Source organism: Telmatherina bonti (genome assembly GCF_933228915.1).
Source record: "Telmatherina bonti genome assembly, chromosome: 24".
Classification (NCBI taxonomy): Eukaryota; Metazoa; Chordata; class Actinopteri; order Atheriniformes; family Telmatherinidae; genus Telmatherina; species Telmatherina bonti.
Window position 1 is genome coordinate 27,950,740 of NC_136633.1, and position 27,399 is coordinate 27,978,138.

Sequence of the window (27,399 nt, forward strand, 5' to 3'; positions counted from 1 at the left end):
ATAAGAACACGGTGCTGATGAACCTGCTCAGGGTTTGAACTGGAAGCGTGATGTTTGTATCCGTGTTCTGCTGCACATGCAGCTTGGGGAACATGCTCCCATTCAGATGGCCTTGCAGACTAAAGCCAGACGTAATATACGTCCGGGTGCTGAACTGGTCTGCCTGCAGTCCAAACCTTCCAGAAAGAAATATTTTTTACTTAATAGTAAAACGTGTCTTCAACATTCCCATGAACAAAACATGAGATTTACGTCACTAGCGTGGTTTTATTCCGTTTGACCGCCTCCCGACTTGAACATGGAAACTTCTTCTTTCCTGCATCTGATCATTAAACTGTTTAAATAAAGTTGCAGCTGAAACTATAATTTCTTCATTCGTTATTTATAAACAATAATTTACACATAGTCAGGTTCAGTCCTTAATGTAGATCCTGTCCCGCTTGGCGCCGAGCCGGTCTCAAACAGCAGACCCAGGGCCATCTGGTTTTCTCCTCCCAGCACCTCAGCGGTGGTTCGAGTCCGTGTCCGGGTTCTGTGGTAAACTCAGCAGCTCCTGGATCCTCTGCATGTCCCTGCTGGCTTCGTCCGCCTGAGAGCTGGCGTTCAGACTGGAGATCAACTCGTCCGTCACCTGCAGACGCGCCTCCCTGGAGCGGAGCCACAAATCAGAAAAGAAACGCCAATCAGACGTTAACGCAGTCAAACTGGAAACATTTTCCCTTCGCGTGTCGCAGGATTTCCACAGAAAATGTTCCAGTTATTATCTAGAATTATGACATAAAACCATGTCGAGTGAAAATCAATAAGATATTAAATCTGAATCTCATACAAAGGAAATACTCAAGATTTTTCCTGTAAAAATGGCGTCACAGCTTCCGTAAAAGGTTCCGACCTGGTTTTAATAGAAGCTTACTGGATGTGATAACCGTCAGAGAAACCGTAATGATGGAAGCCGAGCAGCGGCGGGTTAACTCGTCATGGCTGCAGTTCGGACATGTCGCTAAACGTCACGCTAACGGCAGGCGAGACGTTCCCGTCCACGCTGAATCTCACCATTCTGCCAGTTTGTGTTCGTACAGCTCTCTGCGTTTCCTCCTCCGCCGCTCCTGGACGCTTTCGCCCGTCAGGGCCTGCAAGCCGATGACGGCAGCGCCGACGGGAACCCTGTTGGGAATCAGTTCACACGGTTCAACGAACATTTCTGGAAAAACTAAAGGAGTTCATCATTTTTATAGTTTTTCAAAGGATTTTCAGGCGTTGGGAAATAATCTGTACCCTGATCTTTAATGTGATGCGACTGTAAACGTTTACCGCTGAATATAAATCAGTAAGAAAATAAAAACTAAATTAAATAAAAGTAAAAACCATTGAAGTTGATGAGAAAATACGTTTTTATTTTTACAGCGTTTATCGCTGCAACAGATTCATTCTGCTGTTACGTAATGCACCTGCAGACACGTCAGTCTGAGGTAAGACGCCCCCCCAACCAGACCGGACCTGGCGTTGTAAACGCTCCAGGTGCTGCTCACTCAGCCACACGGAGGAGGAGGAGGAGGAGGAGGAGGAGGAGATGAAGCAGCAATGCTGGGCCAACAAGGGGGGGGGGGCATGTTAGATGAGGATGAGAGGTTTCCTGATGGAGAAACACGAGTCCCTCTGGCAGTGTGAACAGACGGGGGTGGGGGCAGCTGGGCAGCAGAGGGTTGCTGGGGGGGGGCGCAGCTGGCTGCCGGAGTGCAGCCACGGCTTCATGAATACGCCTGAGTTACAACAGAACTGGACGCCGCTAACGAGGAGCGGCGGGGTTCAGTCAGGCCAGACGGGTGTCGATCAGAACTTACCCCAGAACCGCTCCGATGACAGACCCCGCCAGCAGGCCTCTCAGGCCCAGGTTCAGTCTGTAGACGCCTCCGGTGACGGCTGCTCACAGAGAGTATCATTATCATTATCATCATCATCATCATCATCATCATCAGGACGACTGACAGTTTACAGTTTAAGTAAATGCTGGGAAACATCACGTTTACAGGTTTCCCAACCCACCTGGTAAACCAGCCTGGTCTCCCCCTACACCACCCTTGCACCTCCTAAACCAGCTCAGTACACCTTAAACCAGCCTGATACCCCCTGAAACACCCCGGTACCCCCTAAACTGACCAGGTACTCCATAAACCACAATGGTACCTCCTAAACCAGCTCAGTACCTCCTAAACCACCCCGGTAACCCCTTAAACTAGCCTGGTACCCCTAAACCAACCAGATACCCCCTAAACCAGCTCAGTACCCCCTTAACCACTGTGGTACCCCCCTAAACCAACCAGGTACCCCATGAACCACAATAGTACCTTCTTAAACCACCAGATACCCCCCTAAACTAGCCTGGTACCCCCCTAAACCACCCCGATACCCCCAAAAACCAGACCAGTACTACCGAAACCACCCTGGTACCCCCCCTAAACCAACCAGGTACCCCATAAACTACAATAGTACCTTCTTAAACCACCCCAATACCCCCTAAACCACCTAGGTACTCCTCTAAACCAGCTCAGTACCCCCCTAAACCAACCAGGTACCCCCTAAACCAGCCCAGTACCCCCTAAATGGAAATAACCACCCTGAACAGTTGCTATGGGACAAGAAAACTCCTCCATTGTTGTAGAAACAAACTGCAGTGACACCAAGCCTCCTTGCACCAGGTAAAGGTAGAAGAACTTGACTCACCTCCAGCGGCAGCATAATGGCCGACACCGTGGCTGTCTGTGTACAACGACAGTCCTGTGCTGACAGAACTACAGACACAAACGGACCAATCAGCTGAAACATTCCTGTCTGGAGGCGTGTCAACATTTCCTCACACCAACATGGAGTCTGCTTCTCTTACCTGAACAACGTGACGATTAAAGACACCCTCCAGCTCCACCTCCACCCGTATCGGATGAACCCGCGGATGGCGGCGTTTTGAGCCGAGCGCTGGCGGGAAAACATCAAAGCGTTTTAATCTCACACTTTTATCCCGCAACAAGAGGTCATTTCTGACATAATTTCCTGTTAGATTTGCATCGTTTTGGTAGATTCATTGCAGAAGAACCCAAACTGGACAAACACTCGAATGTAGTCAGGATGGCAACGATTCATTAACATGTACATTAGTAAAATAATATGAAATATAAATACAGAGTTAATTACAGTAAATTAATTACAAGAAAATCAATGTGTTAAAAATGAAACATTTAATCGCGGAACATTTGTCAGTGCACAATTTCCTGGTACGTCTATTACACTGATGCAGAAGAACTCTCTAGAAGCTGCCTAAGCCCCTCCCCCGTCCAGAAGAACTCTCTAGAAGCTGCCTAAGCCCCTCCCACTTACAGAAGAACACCCTAGAAGCTGCCTAAGCCCCTCCCCCGTCCAGAAGAACTCTCTAGAAGCTGCCTAAGCCCCTCCCACTTACAGAAGAACTCTCTAGAAGCTGTGTAAGCCCCTCCCCCGTCCAGAAGAACTCTCTAGAACATCATGGAGACTGGAGCTGCTGGGTAAAGTCCATGCAGAGATATTTTCTATTTTTCTGTTACAGTTTTAAAATGAAACGTATTTTTAGACCTAAATAGATCCTGAGTTCACAATTAATTAATATCTGTGTACATTATTTAATTCAGTCGCCACTAAAATCAGTTTTAAATAAAAGAAAATGTGTTTTTTGGGCCAAATATGGTTAATTAATCGAGATTAAATCATTATAAAGCCAGTAATTAATTGAGTCCCATTCCCAATAAATACACAAAAATGAATATTAAAAAAATAGAAAAAAAAAAAGAAAGAAAAGAGAGATAAGAACAGGATACATAAATTAGCAATGGATTACATATTGATAATAATGATCTGGCGATGGCAACATGGTGGTAATGACAGATATCAATAATACTTCTAATAGATATAACTGTACTACTACTACTACTGTAAATAATTAGCAGACTTTAGGAAATGTTCTGCGTTTTACATAAATGGGAGAACTTTCTGCCTTTCCTGTGAGTGGCTGCAGGGAAACAGACTTCTTGTCTCCATGTTGGTTTGATGAGGAGGAATTTAATCAGCTGACACTTTATTTGGTTTGCAGGTTGACAAACGGAGGCTCTGCTTACCACTGCTTCCACCCGGCTTGTGTACACCTCCGCCTGGCTGATCTGGATGTACCTCTGCCTGGCGTAGCGCCCAGCCGGCAGGCCGCCGTACACGAAGCCTGCGAACGCGCCGACAACCCCGTAGGTCATCACCGTGGTGAGCTCCTCCGGGTAGCGCTGGGTCTCGCTGAGAAGAGAAGACTCCGTTAGATCCAAGACTGCAACACGTCGTCCATATTGTCAGACCAGTACGTACGAGGCGGTCTAAAGGCGACGAGAAAGACGGAAAACGAGCCGCCCGGACGTTTTCATCGACCTTCAAGCTCTTTGGTATCCTTCAGTTCACTGGTCCGTCTGGTCCAACGTGGTCAAGTCCACAAACGGCTTCACGACAACCCAGAAGGCGCTTGGAGACCGGACCTGGTCGTGCCAGGAGGTGGGCTAAGTTCTGCTCAGGTGTCTGAACGAATCATTGAGCGGTTGTTCATGAACTCGTTCATATTTTGGGGACGTGAACTGAACGTGCTGTATTTCTGTCTGATGAAGCGTTTGTGAACGGCGTTCTCACACAGGTAAACCAGATTTCTGCAGAGCCTTTCATGCAAAATCTCAGCTAAAACTCACCTGAAACAGGGCCGGACATAAAGGGGTAAATACTAAATTTCTCCACTATTAGGATTATTTTATTTATTTATGACCATGTCCGTGGAATCCTACCAACTGGATTTAGTTCTTTTTGTTCATTTAGATGTTTTATATATGGGCTAAATATTGCATCTCATGATCCAAGTTATAACTTCTGTCAGAAGTCAGAAAAATACATGAGTAAAAAATTGAAAAGTTAATCAATGAAAAGAAAAATGACGAAATAAAAACTGAATGTTTTGCACGTTGAAATCTTGAGGTACATACTTTGTTATGTACCTTTGCTACCTCAGCCTGGTTCCCATGTCAGATTGTTTCATTCCTCATTAATAAAAAGCCATTAAAGCAACAAGTTTTTCCTTTTAAAAACATACAGCTGGAGCAAGAGTTGCAGCTGCCTACCGGTGTGGACTGCATGATGTTGCAACAACTGGAAAATAACAGATAATAACTTGCTGCGACATATAAAATAAAGAAGTATGAACTAGTGGAATTCTGGAGCAGTGAACTTAGTTAACAGAAAAGCAGATCGACTTCATTTTTAATGTGTGAACTGAACTTTGAACGGGTTCATGTAGAAACTGGAAATGGAGGTCTGGTGATGGAGCAGAAGTCCAGGCGTCTCTGGAGCATCTGGGATGGACCGTCACACAGCGGGACCGGACATGGATGCAGTCTGCTCCGGATCAGAGACCTCAGCGAGCATCACAGCTTCCTGTCTATGTACATGTGCCGCCTTCAGGACGACACCTTGATACCCGGACTTTCCTCAACAAGACGACGTGGCTGAAGAACTAAAACAAGCGGGTATGGTGAAGAACTGGTCTACCTGCAGTCCTGACCTTCCTCCTCTACAAAACTAAAGATGCTTTTACAGAAACAAGAGGATGGAAGAACTTCATCTCCAGGTAGCGCTGCTCCATTGTGACAAGAATTATAATGACGATTATTTAACACGATTATCCAGTATTTCTGAACAACGCTGCGCGTCGTGGTGTTCTAGACTCCGTGTCGCGCATTATAACCGTTTAAAGGTTAGATGAGATTAAAATCCGGTTAATCGCCCAGACTTCTGCAGGTAGTAACGCGCTGTGAGGAATTTAAGTTGCTGCCTGAGCTTCAGGTTTGGACCGGGCTGGAAGCCTGAAACCCAGACGTGGATGCAGCCTGAATGACATGAAGCCTGCAGGAACACCTGGCTCAGAAAACAAAGACGTACAGAGCGACCGGTCCTTTTTAAGTAGTTAAACATCAACCAGAATCAAACGGATACCAACTCTCTATCGAAGAGCTCCTTGATGCGTTCCCATCCCGTGTCTGGAAACTCCGGCTTGCCAATGTTTCCTGGCAGGGTGCTGGGCTGGAGTGCAGAGGCGGACGAGGACATCTGTGCAGGCTGGGCAGCCGCCACATCGTCTGCGTAGACCCTGGGGAACGGAAAGCAGAAGAAACGAGGCTTTGCGGTCTGTCCGGGGCGCCGGATCTGACCGGTGCTCATCGTGGCCCGGGGGGCTGAATCTGCTCGGAGTCTGTGCCGCTCCAGATGCATCACGCTTCAGCTGTCGTTTGGCTGCAGCAGAGAGGCACAAACACATGGTTGAGGGTTCAGACGTCGCCGTGTTCGGCTTGAGTTTCCTTCTCAGAGCAAACAGCCGGCGGGAACGTGAAGTCCTGGCCGAGTCCCACAGGCGGCAGGACTCTGCAGCCGACAAGTCAAACCACACTGGAAGCCTCAGGGTGCAGATGGTGAGCAAGGTGCGCCACGGCAGGTAAATACAAAAGCAGTTCACTCATTATAAACATAAAACGAATAATTTCAGTAACAAATGTAAAGCTGGATTTATCATCAGAACATTTCTGTAGAAAAGTGGACGATAGAATCTGTTTACAACAAACAGCATTTGACATGAACTGTTATAACCTCTCCTCGTCACTCAATGACTTTATGATTAAAATGACTTGAATAAAAAGTATTAAATGCCTGAAGACGACCTGGTGGCTTTTCCTAAACTTCACCTGTCAGGTCACTTTCCTGCTCCTGTTAGCTTAGCTGCTAACCTAGCTAGGCGGTTAGCTTCGCTGCTAGCCTAGCTAAGTGGTTAGCTTAGCTGCTAGCCTTCAGTGATTCCCATAGACTGTATATAAAAAGATGGGCGGAGCCTCCGTGACGTCACCCGTAGGTTTCTGAAGAGCTAAATTGAAGCTCGGTGGGCGGTTCCTACAATCGCCTTCTTGGCAGAGGCATGTGTGTCGTCTCGTCCGGAAAATACAAATATGGGCAAAGAGGTGGAGCTGAGAGGGGGGCTGTGAGCGTCATGGTGGATGACTGACATCGAGCGAACCCCGAGCTGCCTGTAGCTAAGAGCTAACCCGGAGATAACAGGAACTAACCAGCTAACGGAGGTAAGCAAGCTAAAGCTAAGTCACGTTGTTAACCGGCTAAAAACCGCGGTTGTTCTATGTTCTTCTGACTTGAAGCAGGAGATTGGGTACCTGTCAATCAAAAGGACACGCCCCTAAATATGCCGAACTTCAAGATTAAATCACTTTAAAACGGGCAAGTTAGAAAAAAATTCACTCCCCCCACAGTTGTCATGAAGGTAAACCTGACCTATTAAACCGAAAATGAATTTTTGAACCAGGCTGTAAACATGTTTATTCCTGCTGTAAACATGTTTATTCCTGCTGTAAACATGTTTATTTCTGCTGTGAAGTTTTAACCGCTGGAAGCTCCGTCCATCTTTCATATACAGTCTATCGTGATTCCTAACCTTTTTTCCTTAGAAACCCCTTCATGGACATGGGAAAAAGCGATGGACCCCCTGCCCTTCCTGGTGCTCAAACTATGCTTGGATTTTATGATTTTAAATATGATTACAAAAATATACATTGTCTGAGATGTGTCCTTTGATAAAATCACAGAAAAATTAACAACACACAGTTTCTTTTCTCCTTAAATCAGAAACTATGTGTTTACATTAATCCCAATGTCTGAACGTTCAGAGCCTCTTTGGGGGTCTTGGACCGCAGGTTGGGAACCATGCCGGCTAGTTTGGCTGCTAGCTAGTTAGCTTGGCTAGCATAGGTTGCAAAGATATTTTATCGGCTACACGAATACAAAACCAATGTACATCTAATATGGAAATGTAAAAACTCCTTTATTATCGGCTTAGAAAACTATTAACTTCTTTTAAAAGACTTAATAGTTAAAAAGCGAGGATCCCATAACAGCAACTAACCTTTAGCCTCCCTTTCAGCCGACCAGCTGCAGCTGTTGAAATTCAACACGGACCCGTCGGTCGTTGTGCAAACTTACAGTTTATACACATCTTATTTTAGGCTATTATAACTGTCTTTGTGAGGGGAAAAAAATAAATCCTGTCACTAACTTTACCGCAGTGAGGACAAGCTTGATGGATCAACCTATGACCCACAGAAAAGTGCACATCTTCCATAAATTCACACTAGCACCCCCTGTCGCTGGAGGACCGAAAAACCCCCCAGAGAAGGTCGAAACCTGGCACAAAAAGAGACAAAATTTGTGTTTGGTAGATTGTTATAACAATGCTTATCAGTCAATTTGTTCTACTATTATAAATTCTGTTTATTCCCCTGTCAAATTTCCATTTGGGTGGAAACTGCATTTGTGGGATGAGCAACAGCATTGAGTATGTGGTTTGTTGAGTCCATTAAAAACTTCCAAACTTTTCTCTGCAATGTCAAATTTTATAATTTCCTTATTTCCTTTCGACGGTTTCTTCTTTCTTTTAAATCTATGCTTTCATCGTATCTCCAGGCAGTTGAAGGCTGCTCAAACTGGGTGTTTCAGGGGTCATATTATGTACTAATCGTTGTACGTGTACCGTAGTTTATCTTACGGTGTTCATCCACTGATTTGTCTTAACAATCTGCACAAGCTTAGAAACAACAGACATTTTATGTCTAAACAAATGACAGATAATGAAGAGGTTTTAAAGGAAAGGGCTGCATGATTTATGCACGAGCAAATTTTCTTCCACACGTGTCCAAAATATATATATTTAGGACATGTTGTCCACCACTCTACAATACATACTCAGGCTTGTCTATAGACCTCAAGTAGCTTGTAATGATGCCATTAGAATAAAGAAACATTTATTCACCTTCTCCAGATAAAATGATGGGATTTCCTGATGTACATTTAGTATAATGCAATGCAAAATTTCAGTAGTGGAGACACTAGCATGTGTTTATCTCACATAGCTAGCTAGCTAATTAATATATCTAGTTTAGTATATAGTTACCAAAACCATACATTTAGTTAGTCCATCAATTGAAAGCCCATAGCTAGCTACATAGCTAATCTATCAGTTTAGCTAGACTGCAAGTGAACGCACATAGCTAACTAATCTGTGTAGTTTAGCTTCATAGCTCATAAAACCATGCAGCTACCTTGCTGATCCAACTAGTTTAGCTATATAGCTAGACAAACAGCATAGCTATCTAGCTAATCTTTCTAGTTTAGCTAGATGGCTAAATACTCTTCACAGTTGCCAAGCTAATCTATCTAGTTTAGCTAAATAGCTAGAGAAACCACCTAGCCATCTAGCTAATCTTTCTAGTTTAGCTAGATGGCTAGAGAAACTACACAGCTGCCTAGCTAATCTATCTAAGTTAGCGACATAGCAGTGAAACCACATATCCATCCATCCATCGGTTGCAACAAGCGTTATAAAGTTACCTGTTATAAAAACAATGGTTTGAACTAAGCACAAAAAAGGCTCAAGAAGTTTATTTTTTTGCAAAGTTTATTGAAATACAAAAAGTCCCACTCGGTCATCACTGCTTTTTTTTTTTTTTTTTTAAATTGGATAGTGAGGATGGAGGTGAATTCAGGTGCATACTCATGGACCACAGTTACAAGCAGTAGAAAAACACACAAGTTTACATGAGTGACTACATTCAGGCTAGCTAAGGGGTCGTATTCACCAAGAATTCCTCCTGAAACACTTAAGAATCAACTTGTAAGTAAAAACCTTCACTAAAGCTGCGCTAAAAGTTACCTGTTAAGTTCCTCTTTCAGTGTAGGACTGACTCTTCAGTATCAGAGCAACTTAGGATCGTATGAGGTGTCATAAAATAGATTTTAGATTGTGTCACCAACTCACTGAATGACAGTCTTCATCTCAGAAATGGAAATTTCTCAAAGACATCTGAATTATTAAACGGACAATGCAAGTTATTTTGGGGGGAAAAAAAAAAAAAAAAGTGTGTGAAGCGGCTGGGATGAGAATCAGCACCTCAAAATCTGAGACCATGGTCCTCAGCCGGAATAGGGTGGATTGCCCTCTCCGGGTCGGGGGTCAGGTCCTGCCTCAAGTGGAGGAGTTTAAATATCTCGGGGTCTTGTTCACGAGTGAGGGAAGGATGGAGCGCGAGATCGACAGACGGATCGGTGCGGCGTCTGCAGTAATGCGGACTCTGCGCCGGTCTGTCGTGGTGAAGAAGGAGCTGAGCCAGAAGGTGAAGCTCTCGATTTACCAGTCGATCTACGTTCCTACCCTCACCTATGGTCATGAGCTGTGGGTCGTGACCGAAAGAAGTAGATCTCGTATACAGGCGGCTGAAATGAGTTTCCTCCGCAGGGTGGCCGGGCTCTCCCTTAGAGATAGGGTGAGGAGCTCGGTCATCCGGGAGGAGATCAGAGTAGAGCCGCTGCTCCTCCGCATCGAGAGGAACCAGTTGAGGTGGCTCGGGCATCTGGTCAGGATGCCTCCTGGACCTCCCTGGTGAGGTGTTCCAGGCACGTCCCTCTGGGAGGAGACCCCGGGGAAGACCCAGGACACGCTGGAGGGATTATATCTCTCGGCTGGCCTGGGAACGCCTCGGGATCCCCCCCGCAGAGTTGGCAAATGTGGCTGGGGAGAGGGAAGTCTGGGCTTCCCTGCTTAGGCTGCTGCCCCCGCGACCCGACCCCAGATAAGCGGCAGAAGATAGATGGATGGATGGAAAAAAAAAAAAAAAAAAAAAAATCAACAAAATGATATAAAATATAAACTTTGACATTGAACCAAAACTACATGTTTACTAATTTAACCCCTTTTTTTATTTAGAAAAAAAAATCGTGTAATTTTATATGTGCTTTCTGGTGAAACATCACTTTTTAAACTACAACATACAGGTGTGAATTTTTTTTTTTTTTGTTAGACCACCCTGCTTACCAAATATACAGTCTATGCAAAATATCAAGTTAATTCTTAAAGCCAGGTCCATCTAAAGGTACATTTGTTTAGAAAACAAGATAGTCTAATAATTTTACAATGATTGTATTTATCCCGTTTGATCAGCTGCTCGTCGTCAACAAAGCCAAAACATCCTTCTGCTATTGGAACGTCCGAACCTGTCTGGCCTCAGCGTTGTCATCTACACGAACTCCAAACTACTTAGGACTCATCTAGAGAACTCTAAGGGTCCAATCGGGGACTGGGTCCAGCTGTAGGGGGGTGTATCCATGCGAACAGAGATCGTGTTCACGCTGCTCTTTGGTCAAACCAGTCAAACCATTAGAATAATATCTCCCCATTCCCACCAGAGGTGGCGCTGCACTAGTATTTAGCAGAAGAGAGGACCAGACCGGCGTGAAGAAGAAAACTCTGTTTCCTCCACCTGCCAGTTAAACATGGAGACCAAACTATGGCTGTTTTGGGTTTTTATTGTCTTATGCAAGTATACTCCAGAAATCCACTGCAACAATGGACGCAGTATGAACACCAGACGAGGCAGAGGACCCTTAACGCCATCGCTATGGATTTACCCACAATGCAATGCTACGCCACATGCAGGAAGGGACTTGGTTTGTAGTCCGCTTCCTGGATTTGGTCCGCTTGAAACGGGCCCAGACCTGCGTTTTTTTAAATTAAATTATTTATTGGTTTTTATCTGTTTATTGGGATTGATTTTAAGTTTATTAATTTGTATTTATTGATATTTTAGTGTTGTAACGTTGTTTTTGTTTTATTCTGTGCAACATTTTGGAAACTGTTTACGTTTATAAAGTGTACTGTATAAATAAAGTGGATTGGATTGGATTGTGTTTGTAGACGGATTGAGTCCGAATCTTTGGTCCAAATCAGAAATTATTTTGCGCATTCATGTTTCCCCAAACAAAGACACTTTCCGATCAAACGGACTCGGATCAGAAAAGCTGATGTGGACGTGTCATTAAACATCTGCAGGACTAGGAATGATTCTTAGACTTAACAGTTTCAGAGTCAGACTAAATATTTAGGACCAAAATGTCTCCAAGACACTTGATAAGTACGGCCCCTGATTGCATACAGTAACATGTGAATACTACAACATATTCAACATAACTTTAATCAGTAAAACAAGACTGCTTTCTTTCAGCTGTAGTAAACAAACAGCTTCTTGCAAACTCCATGTTTAACAGAAAAAAAAAAACTTTCTGAACATTATTGCTTAGTTTTGGCACTTTGCAGTAATGGAAAATTCATCCTGTGTTTTCAAGTAATAAAACGTCAACAAGCTGCTGCTGTACCAGTAGAGGGCAGTGGAAGCTTTCCTCTCAACCAAGTCTCCAGGATGGTGAGAAGCAGCAGAGTACTGATCACATATATTCCATAATAAAGCAACAGCAGCACTTCTTCCTCTAGAAAAACATAAACCTTCAAAACAGCATCTCTAATGTGAATTCAACCATCTAAACTACACTGAACTTCAAGTATTCAGGTGTTACATTTCTATCAAACACAGCTGCAAAGTCTCATTTTCTCACACCGCATAACTGATTTACACAAAAGGCTGCTGAACAGTTGTCGAAATAATCAATACAAGTCTTTTTGCACACTCAAAGGATGCAAAGATTTCTTTTTACCAGAGCTGTAAAGAACTAAAAACATCCTAAAAAGAGCCCATTTCACTGTATTTTCCATGTTTTATGATGGAGTTTAAAGACATAACTGCTTGTGTAAAATCTGAGCAATGCTCCTTTAGTTGGTGAAAGAAAAACATCTTAAAAACAACTATCATGGGTGTTATTTAGCATGAAAACAGGAGTTGTTTCCTGGAGCAAAATGCTGCAGGAAGCAGGGATGTGAGCCCCTGGTGGTCATCTGAGGTAACAGCAGCATGCAACATAGATCAGGTGACATTCCAACAGATTTCCCAGCAGGTAAGATGTTATATTCTCACCATCGGTCCAGGTCTAAGGCACGCGCCAGAGAAGGCTGACTGTATATATTTTATTAACGTCTTATTTATAGGAGTTGTTTTTATTAAATACAGTTTAACATGAAGAGAAATGGAGGTAGAAGATGTTCTCAGAAACCACCGTCACACAGATGACGGTTGTCCAGGCCGCTCAGGAATCACAGAAATCTGATTGGTTCTTGAGTAAAAATGCGAAACAAATGATCCAGATGACTAAATCTTTGCTCCTAGAAACACAACAACACCTTACAGTGGATTTTAACATCATAAAGTGAAAGGTCTGGGAACACTGGGACAACTCTACTGAAAGGTACCTCCTGGTTCTGGGAGCGGAACCAGATTGAGGACAAGCTAACTGCAGGATCACCTGGAGCTTCCTTTTACAGCTCGGTTCTGCTGGGTTTGTGGGCGATCTGGTTGTAGCTGCTCCTTCTGGTTGGTTTGTAGACGAGAAGTCGGCTGAACTCGGTGAGGAGCGTCTCCCAGTAGCAGGAGACGTCTTCCATTCGCAGGTGCCGGAGGATGAAGTCCTGGCCTCTGTGGGGAGGCAGCCACAGTCAGATAAGACGCAAAAAACAAGTCATCTAAGTCACAATAAAAGTTTGTCCCAGTCGGCGATGGAGCAGCGACCTGTACAGGTGTATCCACCTCCCGCCTGCCAGTCTGAACTGGACTGGACTCCAGCTTACCCACCAGTCTGAACTGGACTAGACTCCAGCTTACCCACCAGTCTGAACTGGACTAGACTCCAGCTTACCCACCAGTCTGAACTGGACTAGACTCCAGCTTACCCACCAGTCTGAACTGGACTAGACTCCAGCTTACCCACCAGTCTGAACTGGACTAAGTGGTTGAGATGGATAAATGAAGTTTTTCACCTGGCAGCGATCTCCCGTGCAACTGCGTCATTCTCCTTCACAAACTGTAAAAGTTCCCTAAACGACACAAAACATGGTGTTACCGTTAGAAAAGACGACCCTAACCCTAACCCTTCTATGACCTAAACTACCACAAAAGTTACGACACGGGTTCTTAAATAAAACTGGTCTGTATGAGGTGTCTGATGGCGCTTGCAGCTGCTAATGGCTAGCCTAGCGTCCTAGCTTGGTGAAAAGTGTCTGCTTGTCTGACCTAAACAAGCTAATGTTATCATATGTAAGCTAGCTGGTCTGTATGAGGTGTCTGATGGTATCTGCAGCTGCTAATGGCTAGCCTAGCGTCCTAGCTTGGTGAAAAGTGTCTGCTTGTCTGACCTAAACAAGCTAATGTTATCATATGTAAGCTAGCTGGTCTGTATGAGGTGTCTGATGGTATCTGCAGCTGCTAATGGCTAGCCTAGCATCCTAGCTTGGTAAAAAGTGTCTGCTTGTCTGAGCTAAACGTGCTAATGTTAGCATCTGTAAGCTACCTGGTCTGTATTGAGGGTGCTTGCAGCTGCTAATGGCTAGCCTAGTGTACTAACTGGCTGCAAGGTGTCGGCTTCTATGAGCTAAATGGGCTTATGTTAGCAAACGTAAGCTGGTTGGTCTGTATACGCTGTCTGATGGTGCTTGCAGCTGCTAATGGCTAACCTAGCATCCTAGCTTGGTGAAAAGTGTCTGCTTGTATGAGCTAAACAAGCTAATGTTAGCATCTGTAAGCTAGCTGGTCTGTAGAAACTGCCTGATGATGCTTGCAGTTGCTAATGGCTAGCTTAGCATCCTAACTTGGTGAAAAGTGTCTGCTTGTCTGAGCTAAACGTGTTAATGTTAGCATCCGTAAGCTACCTGGTCTGTAGAAGCTGCCTAATGGGGCTTGCAGTTGCTAATGGATAGCCTAGCGTACTTGCTAGGTGCAAGTTGTCTCCTTGTCTGAGCTAAACGAGTTAATGTTAGCATCTTTAAGCTAGCCGGTTAGTCATCTGTAAACATCTTTCTAACTTTCTTTCATGAGACAGCTGCTAACACCCCACTTCCACAGCAGCTGTGGCTGCTAACTACCCCCGCCTCTATGCAGACCTATGAGCTAAAGAAAGCTTTTCATGTGAGACTACAGCACAGACCTGATGTAGTAAATGTGTTCTCTTAAGACGAACAGAATACCAAATTGTTCCGTTAACGAGGATAAAAAAATGTCATTTGGTGTACCTGACGTCTGAAAGATCCTGCTTGACTGGGATGTAGTGGACCCAGGGTTTGAGCTGAGGATAGAAAAACTCCTGCCATTCATCCCCCACATGAAAGACCAGGGAACCACAGAGGAAGAGATGTTTGAGGCGAAAGCTTGCTGCCACCCCCCGGAAGTTAAACAAATACCTGCAGGAGAGCAAAGTCAGTCTATTGTTCTAAAACTCATCTTCAGAATAACAAACCGATCCCTAAATGGCATAAAATCTGGCTTCCTTTCATAGACTGTATATAAAGAGATGGGCAGAGCCTCCGTGACGTCACCCGTAGGTTTCTGAAGAGCTGAATTGAAGCTCGGTGGGAGGTTCCTACCATCACCATCTTGGCAGGGGCATGCACGTCATCTCGCCCAGAAAATACAAATATGGGCAAAGAGGCGGACGTGAGAGGGGAGCTGTGAACGTCATGGTGGATGATTGACATCGAACGAACTCTGAGCTGCCTGCAGCTAAGAGCTAACCCGGAGATAACAGGAACTAACCAGCTAACGGAGGTAAGTGGGCTAAAGCTAAGTCATGTTGTTAACAGACTACAAACCGCGGTTGTTCTACGTTCTTCTGACTTGAAGCCGGAGATCGGGTACCTGTCAATCAAAAGGACACGCCCCTAAATATGCTGAACTTCGAGATTAAATTACTTTTAAACGGGCGAGTTAGAAAAAAAATTCACTCCCCCCACAGTTGTCATGAAGGTAAACCTGACCTGTTAAACCTAAAATAGATTTTAGTACCAGGCTGTAAACATGTTTATTCCTGCTGTAAACATGTTTATTTCTGCTGTAAACATGTTTATTCCTGCTGTAAACATTTTTATTCCTGCTATAAACATTTTTATTCCTGCTGTAAACGTTTTTATTTCTGCTGTAAACGTGTTTATTTCTGCCGTAAACGTGTTTATTTCTGCCGTAAACATGTTTATTTCTGCCGTAAACCTTTTTATTCCTGCTATAAACGTTTTTATTCCTGCTGTAAACATGTTTATTTCTACTGTAAAGATCTTTATTTTTGCCATAAACGTGCTTGTTTCTGCTGTAAACATGTTTATTTCTACCGAAAACATGTTTATTTCTGCCGTAAACATGTTTATTCCTGCCGTAAACATTTTTATTCCTGCTGTAAACGTGTTTATTTCTGCCGTAAACGTGTTTATTTCTGCCATAAACGTGTTTATTTCTGCCGTAAACATGTTTATTCCTGCCGTAAACATGTTTATTCTTGCCGTAAACATTTTTATTCCTGCCGTAAACATGTTTATTCCTGCTGTAAACGTGTTTATTTCTGCTGTAAACGTTTTTATTTCTGCTGTAAACGTTTTTATTTCTGCTGTAAACGTTTTTATTTCTGCTGTAAACGTTATTTCTGCTGTAAACATTTTTATTTCTGCTGTAAACGTGTTTATTCCTGCTGTGAAGTTGGTCTTTTTAACATGGGAGTCTATGGGGATTTGCTCTGTTTTGCAGCCCCTAGTGGATGAAGGTGGAACTGCAGTTTTATGCACTTCCGCATAGGCTTCATTTTTAACCTCCGGAGGCTCCGTCCATCTTTCCAATACGGTCTGTGGTTCCTTAGCAGCTTACTTGTACTTGCAGTGATCGACCAGCGGGATTTCTTTAGCGGGGGGTCTCCCGAGCGTATCCTAAAGCAAACAAAATAAACAGTAAATTTCATTATTAACAATTACTGCAAAGATTTTTATGTGTGTGTGTGTGTGTGTGTGTGTGTGTGTGTGTGTGTGTTATGAGCGTGACCAACCCTCTCAGACTTCCAGGCCTGGTTCTTGGTGTATTCTGCATCCACCAGCTCTGGATCTTCCCTGGACAGCAGGATCAGCGGATCTCGTTCTGGACTGGTTCTACCGATCAACAGGAGAACAGGACGGCGTTCAGAGCGCGTCTCCACAGTCAGAAACAAGATAAGGTCACATGACCGACCTGGAGCCTCGGAAGAAGCCTTTTGACTCTTTCCTCCTCCATGGCCACTCTGCTGCAGAGCTGGCACAGAAAATAAACCATATCATCATGTTTAATAAGAAAAAACTCTAACATGAGAAGGAGATCTTACTTCTTCAGCTCTTCCCTCATCAGATCCCATCTCCCCAGTCCAGTGGGGTATATGGGCCACACAGCAGGTCCCCCCTCCCAAAACGTCCACGCAGGGTACATGATGTCCTGGTAGTCTGACGTCTGCTTGAACGTATCAAACATGTGCAAACCAGAAACAGGCAGCGAATGATTGTTGCAAGTCTGTCTGGATTCTGACCTTACTGAAGGAGAGGACGGGCAGAGTGGGCTTCACCCAGCTGGGGACCTGAGGGTAGTCCCTCACATTTACCACCATCTCCAGGTCGGGCAGCCGCTCCACCACCTCCAGGATGAAATGTTCCACGCCGCTGCACCTGATCACAGAACACATCACCCAGCTGCTGCTGAGGCGTCTCAGGTTCCAGTCAGACGTTCTGGTCTTACCGAGCAGGAAACATGCAGTTCTTCTCCCGGTACAGCTTGTGTCCGATGACCTGGTAGTGGGTGCCCACGCCTCTCTGAACTGTAGCATCCATGACGTCTTCAGAAATCCCCCCTTTAAAGAGCTCCAGGTCGCGCCGCAGGACACTGAGAAGAAACCCAGACAGGGATGATGAAGTCTGCATGACGTTGCTGGACGACATGACGGCAGGTCAACACACCTGAGATGGCAGCTGCAGTTAACGGAGCTGCAGAGAGAATACTCCCCCACAGCCGCTGAAATCCTCTCTTTCATCTGTTTCCACCGTTTTCCTGCAAAAACACACCATGCAGTTACACACTGCTGAGCCGGGTGGAAACTAGAGCCAGGCGATTAATCGGATTTTAGTCTAAACTACGATCTGGGTTTTCAACGATGATAAAAATAGAAGGGTGTGATTATTTTTCTCTCTGCAGTTTCCTCTCCTGCTGTCTTCAGCTGCTAATCGAGCGTCTCTGGCGTTGCAGCGCTGTGCTGTAAACTCCTCCCACAGCCGCTTTGCTTTCATTCAGACACTGTTGCCAACTTGGAGACTTTCTCGCTAAATCTGGAGACTTTTTTTGTTAAAAGCGACAAATCTAGCAGCTTTTACTGGAGTTATTAGAGACTTTTCTGGTGTTGTGGCGACTGACTTGAAGGCACATATTGTTCTGCAGTTACTGTAAGGAAGGAGCAGCGGGAGCCTCTCCCGTCCTAAAGCACTCCCAGGCGGCCAGTCTCAGTCGGCTCCGGCTGCAGGTCAATGTAGAATAACTGCAGTAGGTTGTGGAAGTTCACCTAAACATAGTTTATACCATTGTCAGTGACAACTGGCTGCATTATTTTCCTATACGTAGTTCGGCCAGTTAAACACTGTAATATCCCTCCGTTACGGGGCGTTACCATAGCAACGCGTTAACCAGCTGGTTCAGATCAGCCGTCTTTTAACAGGTGGATGAGAGAAACGCGCTGCAGCCTGACAGCGGTTGTTTGGTATAAAACGTACATCCAGGCCAACGTAAAATAGTTCCCATATAAGCGGTAAAAGCGGATTAAACAACTCTGAACCGTCCATTAGACGGTTATAATGCACGACACGGAGTCTAGAACACCACGACACGCAGCGTTGTTTATAAATAATGGATAATTGTGTTAAATAATCCAGATCTCAATTTCAGTCAAAATAATCGTGATTATAATTTTTTTTAGGGGTGTGACGATATGCTTTTGTCCCAATTCGATACGATTCCGATGTTTTTGAGTGCCAATTTGATTTAAATCGCAATTCTCACAATTCTCAGATATTGCTAATTTTTGTAGATTAAAAACAAAAAAATGTATAAAACTTTTTTTTTCTTGTCATTTTTCTTCATTTCAATGAAGAAAAAACAACACAGTAACCAGACCGTCATTCTGCTGCTATAATGCTCAAGAAGACACGTAAAAAGATTAATAAAAACAATAAAAATGACAAAAATTTTATAGTGCATTTATTTAATGTATTTGGGAAAAAAATTAGATTTTTAAACAAAAAAACTTTTAAATTTGTGAAGAAAAAAATCCAGATTTCCGATTTTTTGATTCGATTTTTCCACCCCTATTATTTTTGTCATAATCTAGCAGCCCTACCACACACACACACACACACACACACACACACACACACACACACACACACACACACACACCCATCTCCAGTGTTACACAGCTGGTCTGAACAAGAGAAACTATCCAGATGCAGATGACAGAAGGCAGAAAGTTTCAGCTGCCTGGTCTGATCAGCTCCACATGGCGGATCAGAACCTGCTGGATCCATCCTGCCGTCGGGATCAACGGCTGCTGGTCGGACTGGGGGGTTTAGTTCCAACATGGTTCAACCAGCACAGCCAACCTCTGAGGAATCTTTCCAACACCTTGTTTAATCTATGAAATAAAAATTCAGGCAGTTCTGAAGGAAAATGGGTCCAACTTGATGTTAGCGAGGTGGACATGATTAAAAAAAACTGAACTTTGACTGAACACTTTATTTTGTTGTCTTTATTTTAATGCTTTCAATGTTGATTTATATTTTAACAGCTCTTGTTCAGCACTTTGGTTATTTTGAGGCATGTGAAAGTGCTCTACAAATAAAGTTTTGATTGATTAAATGTGCTACAAATACAAGGGGTGGGAAAAGCAAATCGAAAACTCAAACATCAGGATGACGTTGACTCTGACCGTAGTTTATCGACACGTTGACTCTGACCATAGTTTATCGACACGTTGACTCTGACCATAGTTTATCGACACGTTGACTCTGACCATAGTTTATCGACACGTTGACTCTGACCATAGTTTATCGACACGTTGACTCTGACCATAGTTTATCGACACGTTGACTTTGACTCTGTAGTTTATCGACACGTTGACTTTGACTCTGTAGTTTATCGACACGTTGACTCTGACTCTGTAGTTTATCGACACTTGACTCTGACTGTAGTTTATCGACACTTGACTCTGACTGTAGTTTATCGACACGTTGACTTTGACTCTGTAGTTTATCGACACGTTGACTTTGACTCTGTAGTTTATCGACACGTTGACTTTGACTCTGTAGTTTATCGACACGTTGACTGACTCTGTAGTTTATCGACACTTGACTCTGACTGTAGTTTATCGACACGTTGACTCTAGTTTATCGACACGTTGACTCTAGTTTATCGACAAGTTGACTCTAGTTTATCGACACGTTGACTCTAGTTTATCGACACGTTGACTTTGACTCTGTAGTTTATCGACACGTTGACTTTGACTGTAGTTTATCGACACGTTGACTCTGACTCTGTAGTTTATCGACACTTGACTCTGACTGTAGTTTATCGACACGTTGACTCTAGTTTATCGACACGTTGACTCTGACTCTAGTTTATCGACACGTTGACTCTGACTCTAGTTTATCGACACGTTGACTCTGACTCTACTTTATCGACACATTGACTCTGTAGTTTATCGACACGTTGACTCTGTAGTTTATCGACACGTTGACTCTGTAGTTTATCGACACGTTGACTCTGTAGTTTATCGACACGTTGACTCTGTAGTTTATCGACACGTTGACTGACTGTAGTTTATCGACACGTTGACTGAGTGTAGTTTTTCGACACGTTGACTGACTGTAGTTTTTCGACACGTTGACTCTGTAGTTTATTGACACGTTGACTCTGTAGTTTATTGACACGTTGACTCTAGTTTATCGACACGTTGACTCTGTAGTTTATTGACACGTTGACTCTAGTTTATCGACACGTTGACTCTGACTGTAGTTTATCGACACGTTGACTGACTCTGTAGTTTATCGACACGTTGACTCTGACTCTGTAGTTTATCGACACGTTGACTCTGACTAAAGTTTAGACACGTTGACTCTGACCGTATTTTATCGACACGTTGACTCTGACCGTATTTTATCGACACGTTGACTCTGACTGTAGTTTATCAACACGTTGACAGTAGTTTATCGACACGTTGACTCTGTACTTTATCGACACGTTGACTCTGACTCTGTAGTTTATTGACACGTTGACTGACTGTATTTTATCGACACGTTGACTCTGACTGTAGTTTATTGACACGTTGACAGTAGTTTATCGACACGTTGACTCTGACAGTAGTTTATTGACACTTTGACTCTGTAGTTTATCGACACGTTGACTCTGTACTTTAACAACACGATGACTTTGACTGTAGTTTATCGATACGTTAACTCTGTAGTTTATCGACACGTTGACTGTAGTTTAACGACACGTTGACTCTGTAGTTTAACGACACGTTGACTCTGTAGTTTAACGACACGTTGACTCTGTAGTTTAACGACACGTGAACTCTGTAGTTTACCAACACATTGACTCTGACTGTAGATTAACGACACGTTAACGCTGTAGTTTAACAACACGTTGACTAGTTTATCGACACGTTGACACTGACTGTAGTTTATCGACACGTTGACTCTGACTGTGGTTTATCGACACTTTGACTGACTGTAGTTTATCGACACGTTGACTCTGTAGTTTATCGACACGTTGACTGACTGTAGTTTATCGACACGTTGACTTTGACTATAGTTTATCGACACGTTGACTCTGTAGTTTATCGACGTTGACTCTGTAGTTTATCGACACGTTGACTCTGTAGTTTATCGACACGTTGACTCTGACCGTAGTTCATCGACACGTTGACTCTGACCGTAGTTTATCGACACGTTGACTCTGACCGTAGTTTATCGACACGTTGACTCTGACCGTAGTTTATCGACACGTTGACTCTGACCGTAGTTTATCGACACGTTGACTCTGACCATAGTTTATCGACACGTTGACTTTGACTCTGTAGTTTATCGACACGTTGACTTTGACTCTGTAGTTTATCGACACGTTGACTTTGACTCTGTAGTTTATCGACACGTTGACTTTGACTCTGTAGTTTATCGACACGTTGACTTTGACTCTGTAGTTTATCGACACGTTGACTTTGACTCTGTAGTTTATCGACACGTTGACTTTGACTCTGTAGTTTATCGACACGTTGACTTTGACTCTGTAGTTTATCGACACGTTGACTTTGACTCTGTAGTTTATCGACACGTTGACTCTGACTCTGTAGTTTATCGACACTTGACTCTGACTGTAGTTTATCGACACGTTGACTCTAGTTTATCGACACGTTGACTCTAGTTTATCGACACGTTGACTCTAGTTTATCGACACGTTGACTAGTTTATCGACACGTTGACTCTGACTGTAGTTTATCGACACGTTGACTCTGACTCTAGTTTATCGACACGTTGACTCTGACTCTGTAGTTTATTGACACGTTGCCTCTGACTCTGTAGTTTATCGACACTTGACTGACTGTAGTTTATCGACACGTTGACTCTAGTTTATCGACACGTTGACTCTGACTGTGGTTTATCGACACGTTGACTCTGACTCTAGTTTATCGACACGTTGACTCTGACTCTGTAGTTTATTGACACGTTGCCTCTGACTCTGTAGTTTATCGACACTTGACTGACTGTAGTTTATCGACACGTTGACTCTAGTTTATCGACACGTTGACTCTGACTGTAGTTTATCGACACGTTGACTGACTGTAGTTTATCGACACATTGACTCTGTAGTTTATCGACACGTTGACTCTGTAGTTTATCGACACGTTGACTCTGTAGTTTATCGACACGTTGACTCTGTAGTTTATCGACACGTTGACTGACTGTAGTTTATCGACACGTTGACTGACTGTAGTTTATCGACACGTTGACTCTGTAGTTTATCGACACGTTGACTCTGTAGTTTATCGACACGTTGACTCTGTAGTTTATCGACACGTTGACTCTGACCGTAGTTTATCGACACGTTGACTCTGACCGTAGTTTATCGACACGTTGACTCTGACCGTAGTTTATCGACACGTTGACTCTGACCGTAGTTTATCGACACGTTGACTCTGACCGTAGTTTATCGACACGTTGACTGACTATAGTTTATCGACACGTTGACTTTGACTCTGTAGTTTATCGACACGTTGACTTTGACTCTGTAGTTTATCGACACGTTGACTTTGACTCTGTAGTTTATGGACACGTTGACTTTGACTCTGTAGTTTATCGACACGTTGACTTTGACTCTGTAGTTTATCGACACGTTGACTCTGACTCTGTAGTTTATCGACACTTGACTCTGACTGTAGTTTATCGACACGTTGACTCTAGTTTATCGACACGTTGACTCTAGTTTATCGACACGTTGACTCTAGTTTATCGACACGTTGACTAGTTTATCGACACGTTGACTCTGACTGTAGTTTATCGACACGTTGACTCTGACTCTAGTTTATCGACACGTTGACTCTGACTCTGTAGTTTATTGACACGTTGCCTCTGACTCTGTAGTTTATTGACACGTTGCCTCTGACTCTGTAGTTTATCGACACTTGACTCTGACTGTAGTTTATCGACACGTTGACTCTAGTTTATCGACACGTTGACTCTAGTTTATCGACACATTGACTCTGACTCTAGTTTATCGACACGTTGACTCTGTAGTTTATCGACACGTTGACTCTGTAGTTTATCGACACGTTGACTCTGTAGTTTATCGACACGTTGACTCTGTAGTTTATCGACACGTTGACTGACTGTAGTTTATCGACACGTTGACTCTGTAGTTTATCGACACGTTGACTCTGTAGTTTATCGACACGTTGACTCTAGTTTGTGGACACGTTGACTCTGACCGTAGTTTATCGACACGTTGACTCTGACCGTAGTTTATCGACACGTTGACTCTGACCGTAGTTTATCGACACGTTGACTCTGACCGTAGTTTATCGACACGTTGACTCTGACCGTAGTTTATCGACACGTTGACTCTGACCGTAGTTTATCGACACGTTGACTCTGACCATGGTTTATCGACACGTTGACTCTGACCGTAGTTTATCGACACGTTGACTCTGACCGTAGTTTATCGACACGTTGACTCTGACCGTAGTTTATCGACACGTTGACTCTGACCGTAGTTTATCGACACGTTGACTCTGACTATAGTTTATCGACACGTTGACTTTGACTCTGTAGTTTATCAACACGTTGACTTTGACTCTGTAGTTTATCGACACGTTGACTTTGACTCTGTAGTTTATCGACACGTTGACTCTGACTCTGTAGTTTATCGACACTTGACTGACTGTAGTTTATCGAGACGTTGACTCTAGTTTATCGACACGTTGACTCTAGTTTATCGACACGTTGACTCTGACTGTAGTTTATCGACACGTTGACTCTGACTCTAGTTTATCGACACGTTGACTTTGACTCTGTAGTTTATCGACACGTTGACTCTGACTCTGTAGTTTATCGACACTTGACTCTGACTGTAGTTTATCGACACGTTGACTCTAGTTTATCGACATGTTGACTCTGACTGTAGTTTATCGACACGTTGACTCTGACTCTAGTTTATCGACACATTGACTCTGTAGTTTATCGACACGTTGACTCTGTAGTTTATCGACACGTTGACTCTGTAGTTTATCGACACGTTGACTGACTGTAGTTTATCGACACGTTGACTGAGTGTAGTTTTTCGACACGTTGACTGACTGTAGTTTTTCGACACGTTGACTCTGTAGTTTATTGACACGTTGACTCTGTAGTTTATTGACACGTTGACTCTAGTTTATCGACACGTTGACTCTGTAGTTTATTGACACGTTGACTCTAGTTTATCGACACGTTGACTCTGTAGTTTTATCGACACGTTGACTCTGACTGTAGTTTATCGACACGTTGACTGACTCTGTAGTTTATCGACACGTTGACTCTGACTCTGTAGTTTATCGACACGTTGACTCTGACTAAAGTTTAGACACGTTGACTCTGACCGTATTTTATCGACACGTTGACTCTGACCGTATTTTATCGACACGTTGACTCTGACTGTAGTTTATCAACACGTTGACAGTAGTTTATCGACACGTTGACTCTGTAGTTTATCGACACGTTGACTCTGACTCTGTAGTTTATTGACACGTTGACTGACTGTATTTTATCGACACGTTGACTCTGACTGTAGTTTATTGACACGTTGACAGTAGTTTATCGACACGTTGACTCTGACAGTAGTTTATTGACACTTTGACTCTGTAGTTTATCGACACGTTGACTCTGTACTTTAACAACACGATGACTTTGACTGTAGTTTATCGATACGTTAACTCTGTAGTTTATCGATACGTTGACTGTAGTTTAACGACACGTTGACTCTGTAGTTTAACGACACGTTGACTCTGTAGTTTAACGACACGTTGACTCTGTAGTTTAACGACACGTGAACTCTGTAGTTTACCAACACATTGACTCTGACTGTAGATTAACGACACGTTAACGCTGTAGTTTAACAACACGTTGACTAGTTTATCGACACGTTGACACTGACTGTAGTTTATCGACACGTTGACTCTGACTGTGGTTTATCGACACGTTGACTCTGACTGTGGTTTATCGACACTTTGACTGACTGTAGTTTATCGACACGTTGACTCTGTAGTTTATCGACACGTTGACTGACTGTAGTTTATCGACACGTTGACTTTGACTGTAGTTTATCGACGTTGACTCTGTAGTTTATCGACGTTGACTCTGTAGTTTATCGACACGTTGACTCTGTAGTTTATCGACACGTTGACTCTGACCGTAGTTTATCGACACGTTGACTCTGACCGTAGTTTATCGACACGTTGACTCTGACCGTAGTTTATCGACACGTTGACTCTGACCGTAGTTTATCGACACGTTGACTCTGACCGTAGTTTATCGACACGTTGACTCTGACCATAGTTTATCGACACGTTGACTCTGACCATAGTTTATCGACACGTTGACTTTGACTCTGTAGTTTATCGACACGTTGACTTTGACTCTGTAGTTTATCGACACGTTGACTTTGACTCTGTAGTTTATCGACACGTTGACTTTGACTCTGTAGTTTATCGACACGTTGACTTTGACTCTGTAGTTTATCGACACGTTGACTTTGACTCTGTAGTTTATCGACACGTTGACTTTGACTCTGTAGTTTATCGACACGTTGACTCTGACTCTGTAGTTTATCGACACGTTGACTCTAGTTTATCGACACGTTGACTCTAGTTTATCGACACGTTGACTCTAGTTTATCGACACGTTGACTCTAGTTTATCGACACGTTGACTAGTTTATCGACACGTTGACTCTGACTGTAGTTTATCGACACGTTGACTCTGACTCTAGTTTATCGACACGTTGACTCTGACTCTGTAGTTTATTGACACGTTGCCTCTGACTCTGTAGTTTATCGACACTTGACTGACTGTAGTTTATCGACACGTTGACTCTAGTTTATCGACACGTTGACTCTGACTGTGGTTTATCGACACGTTGACTCTGACTAGTTTATCGACACGTTGACTCTGACTCTGTAGTTTATTGACACGTTGCCTCTGACTCTGTAGTTTATCGACACTTGACTGACTGTAGTTTATCGACACGTTGACTCTAGTTTATCGACACGTTGACTCTGACTGTAGTTTATCGACACGTTGACTGACTGTAGTTTATCGACACATTGACTCTGTAGTTTATCGACACATTGACTCTGTAGTTTATCGACACGTTGACTCTGTAGTTTATCGACACGTTGACTCTGTAGTTTATCGACACGTTGACTGACTGTAGTTTATCGACACGTTGACTGACTGTAGTTTATCGACACGTTGACTCTGTAGTTTATCGACACGTTGACTCTGTAGTTTATCGACACGTTGACTCTGTAGTTTATCGACACGTTGACTCTGACCGTAGTTTATTGACACGTTGACTCTGACCGTAGTTTATCGACACGTTGACTCTGACCGTAGTTTATCGACACGTTGACTCTGACCGTAGTTTATCGACACGTTGACTCTGACCGTAGTTTATCGACACGTTGACTCTGACCGTAGTTTATCGACACGTTGACTCTGACCGTAGTTTATCGACACGTTGACTTTGACTCTGTAGTTTATCGACACGTTGACTTTGACTCTGTAGTTTATCGACACGTTGACTTTGACTCTGTAGTTTATCGACACGTTGACTTTGACTCTGTAGTTTATCGACACGTTGACTTTGACTCTGTAGTTTATCGACACGTTGACTTTGACTCTGTAGTTTATCGACACGTTGACTCTGACTCTGTAGTTTATCGACACTTGACTCTGACTGTAGTT

At 43.5% G+C, this 27,399-nt stretch overlaps 2 protein-coding genes across 2 annotated transcripts in view; both read right to left on the bottom strand.

The window, feature by feature from the left end:
* Positions 1-355: 355 nt before the first annotated feature.
* On the bottom strand, positions 356-8,185 carry timmdc1 (translocase of inner mitochondrial membrane domain containing 1). Its single transcript, XM_079263890.1, has 8 exons — positions 8,003-8,185; positions 6,041-6,333; positions 4,140-4,305; positions 2,882-2,970; positions 2,722-2,789; positions 1,842-1,920; positions 1,054-1,164; positions 356-647 (listed from the first exon to the last, which is right to left on the bottom strand). Exons 2-8 carry the CDS (start codon positions 6,310-6,312, stop codon positions 503-505), a joined length of 930 nt encoding a protein of 309 aa, XP_079120016.1. The 5' UTR covers positions 6,313-6,333; positions 8,003-8,185; the 3' UTR covers positions 356-502.
* Positions 8,186-10,731: 2,546 nt separating this feature from the next.
* Positions 10,732-27,399, bottom strand: part of poglut1 (protein O-glucosyltransferase 1) — a 56,375-nt gene continuing 39,707 nt past the window's right edge. The window contains exons 2-11 of the mRNA XM_079263681.1: positions 17,819-17,909; positions 17,601-17,744; positions 17,395-17,530; positions 17,197-17,318; positions 17,067-17,126; positions 16,888-16,987; positions 16,713-16,771; positions 15,098-15,265; positions 13,850-13,906; positions 10,732-13,508 (exon numbers count right to left, since the gene is read on the bottom strand). Of these exons, the coding sequence (XP_079119807.1) occupies positions 13,352-13,508; positions 13,850-13,906; positions 15,098-15,265; positions 16,713-16,771; positions 16,888-16,987; positions 17,067-17,126; positions 17,197-17,318; positions 17,395-17,530; positions 17,601-17,744; positions 17,819-17,909 (1,094 nt within the window). The 3' untranslated portion in view covers positions 10,732-13,351. The remainder of the gene's footprint in view (positions 13,509-13,849; positions 13,907-15,097; positions 15,266-16,712; positions 16,772-16,887; positions 16,988-17,066; positions 17,127-17,196; positions 17,319-17,394; positions 17,531-17,600; positions 17,745-17,818; positions 17,910-27,399) is intronic.

Bases quoted from the DNA above. Each gene is read 5' to 3' on its own strand.
- timmdc1 (XM_079263890.1), bottom strand. From the start codon at position 6,312: ATGCATCTGGAGCGGCACAGACTCCGAGCAGATTCAGCCCCCCGGGCC. The intron at 4,306-6,040 runs GTTGGTATCCGT...TTCTCTTCTCAG, and splicing joins AAGGAGCTCTTCGATAGAGA to CGAGACCCAGCGCTACCCGG. The intron at 648-1,053 runs GTGAGATTCAGC...GCTCCGCTCCAG, and splicing joins GAACACAAACTGGCAGAATG to GGAGGCGCGTCTGCAGGTGA.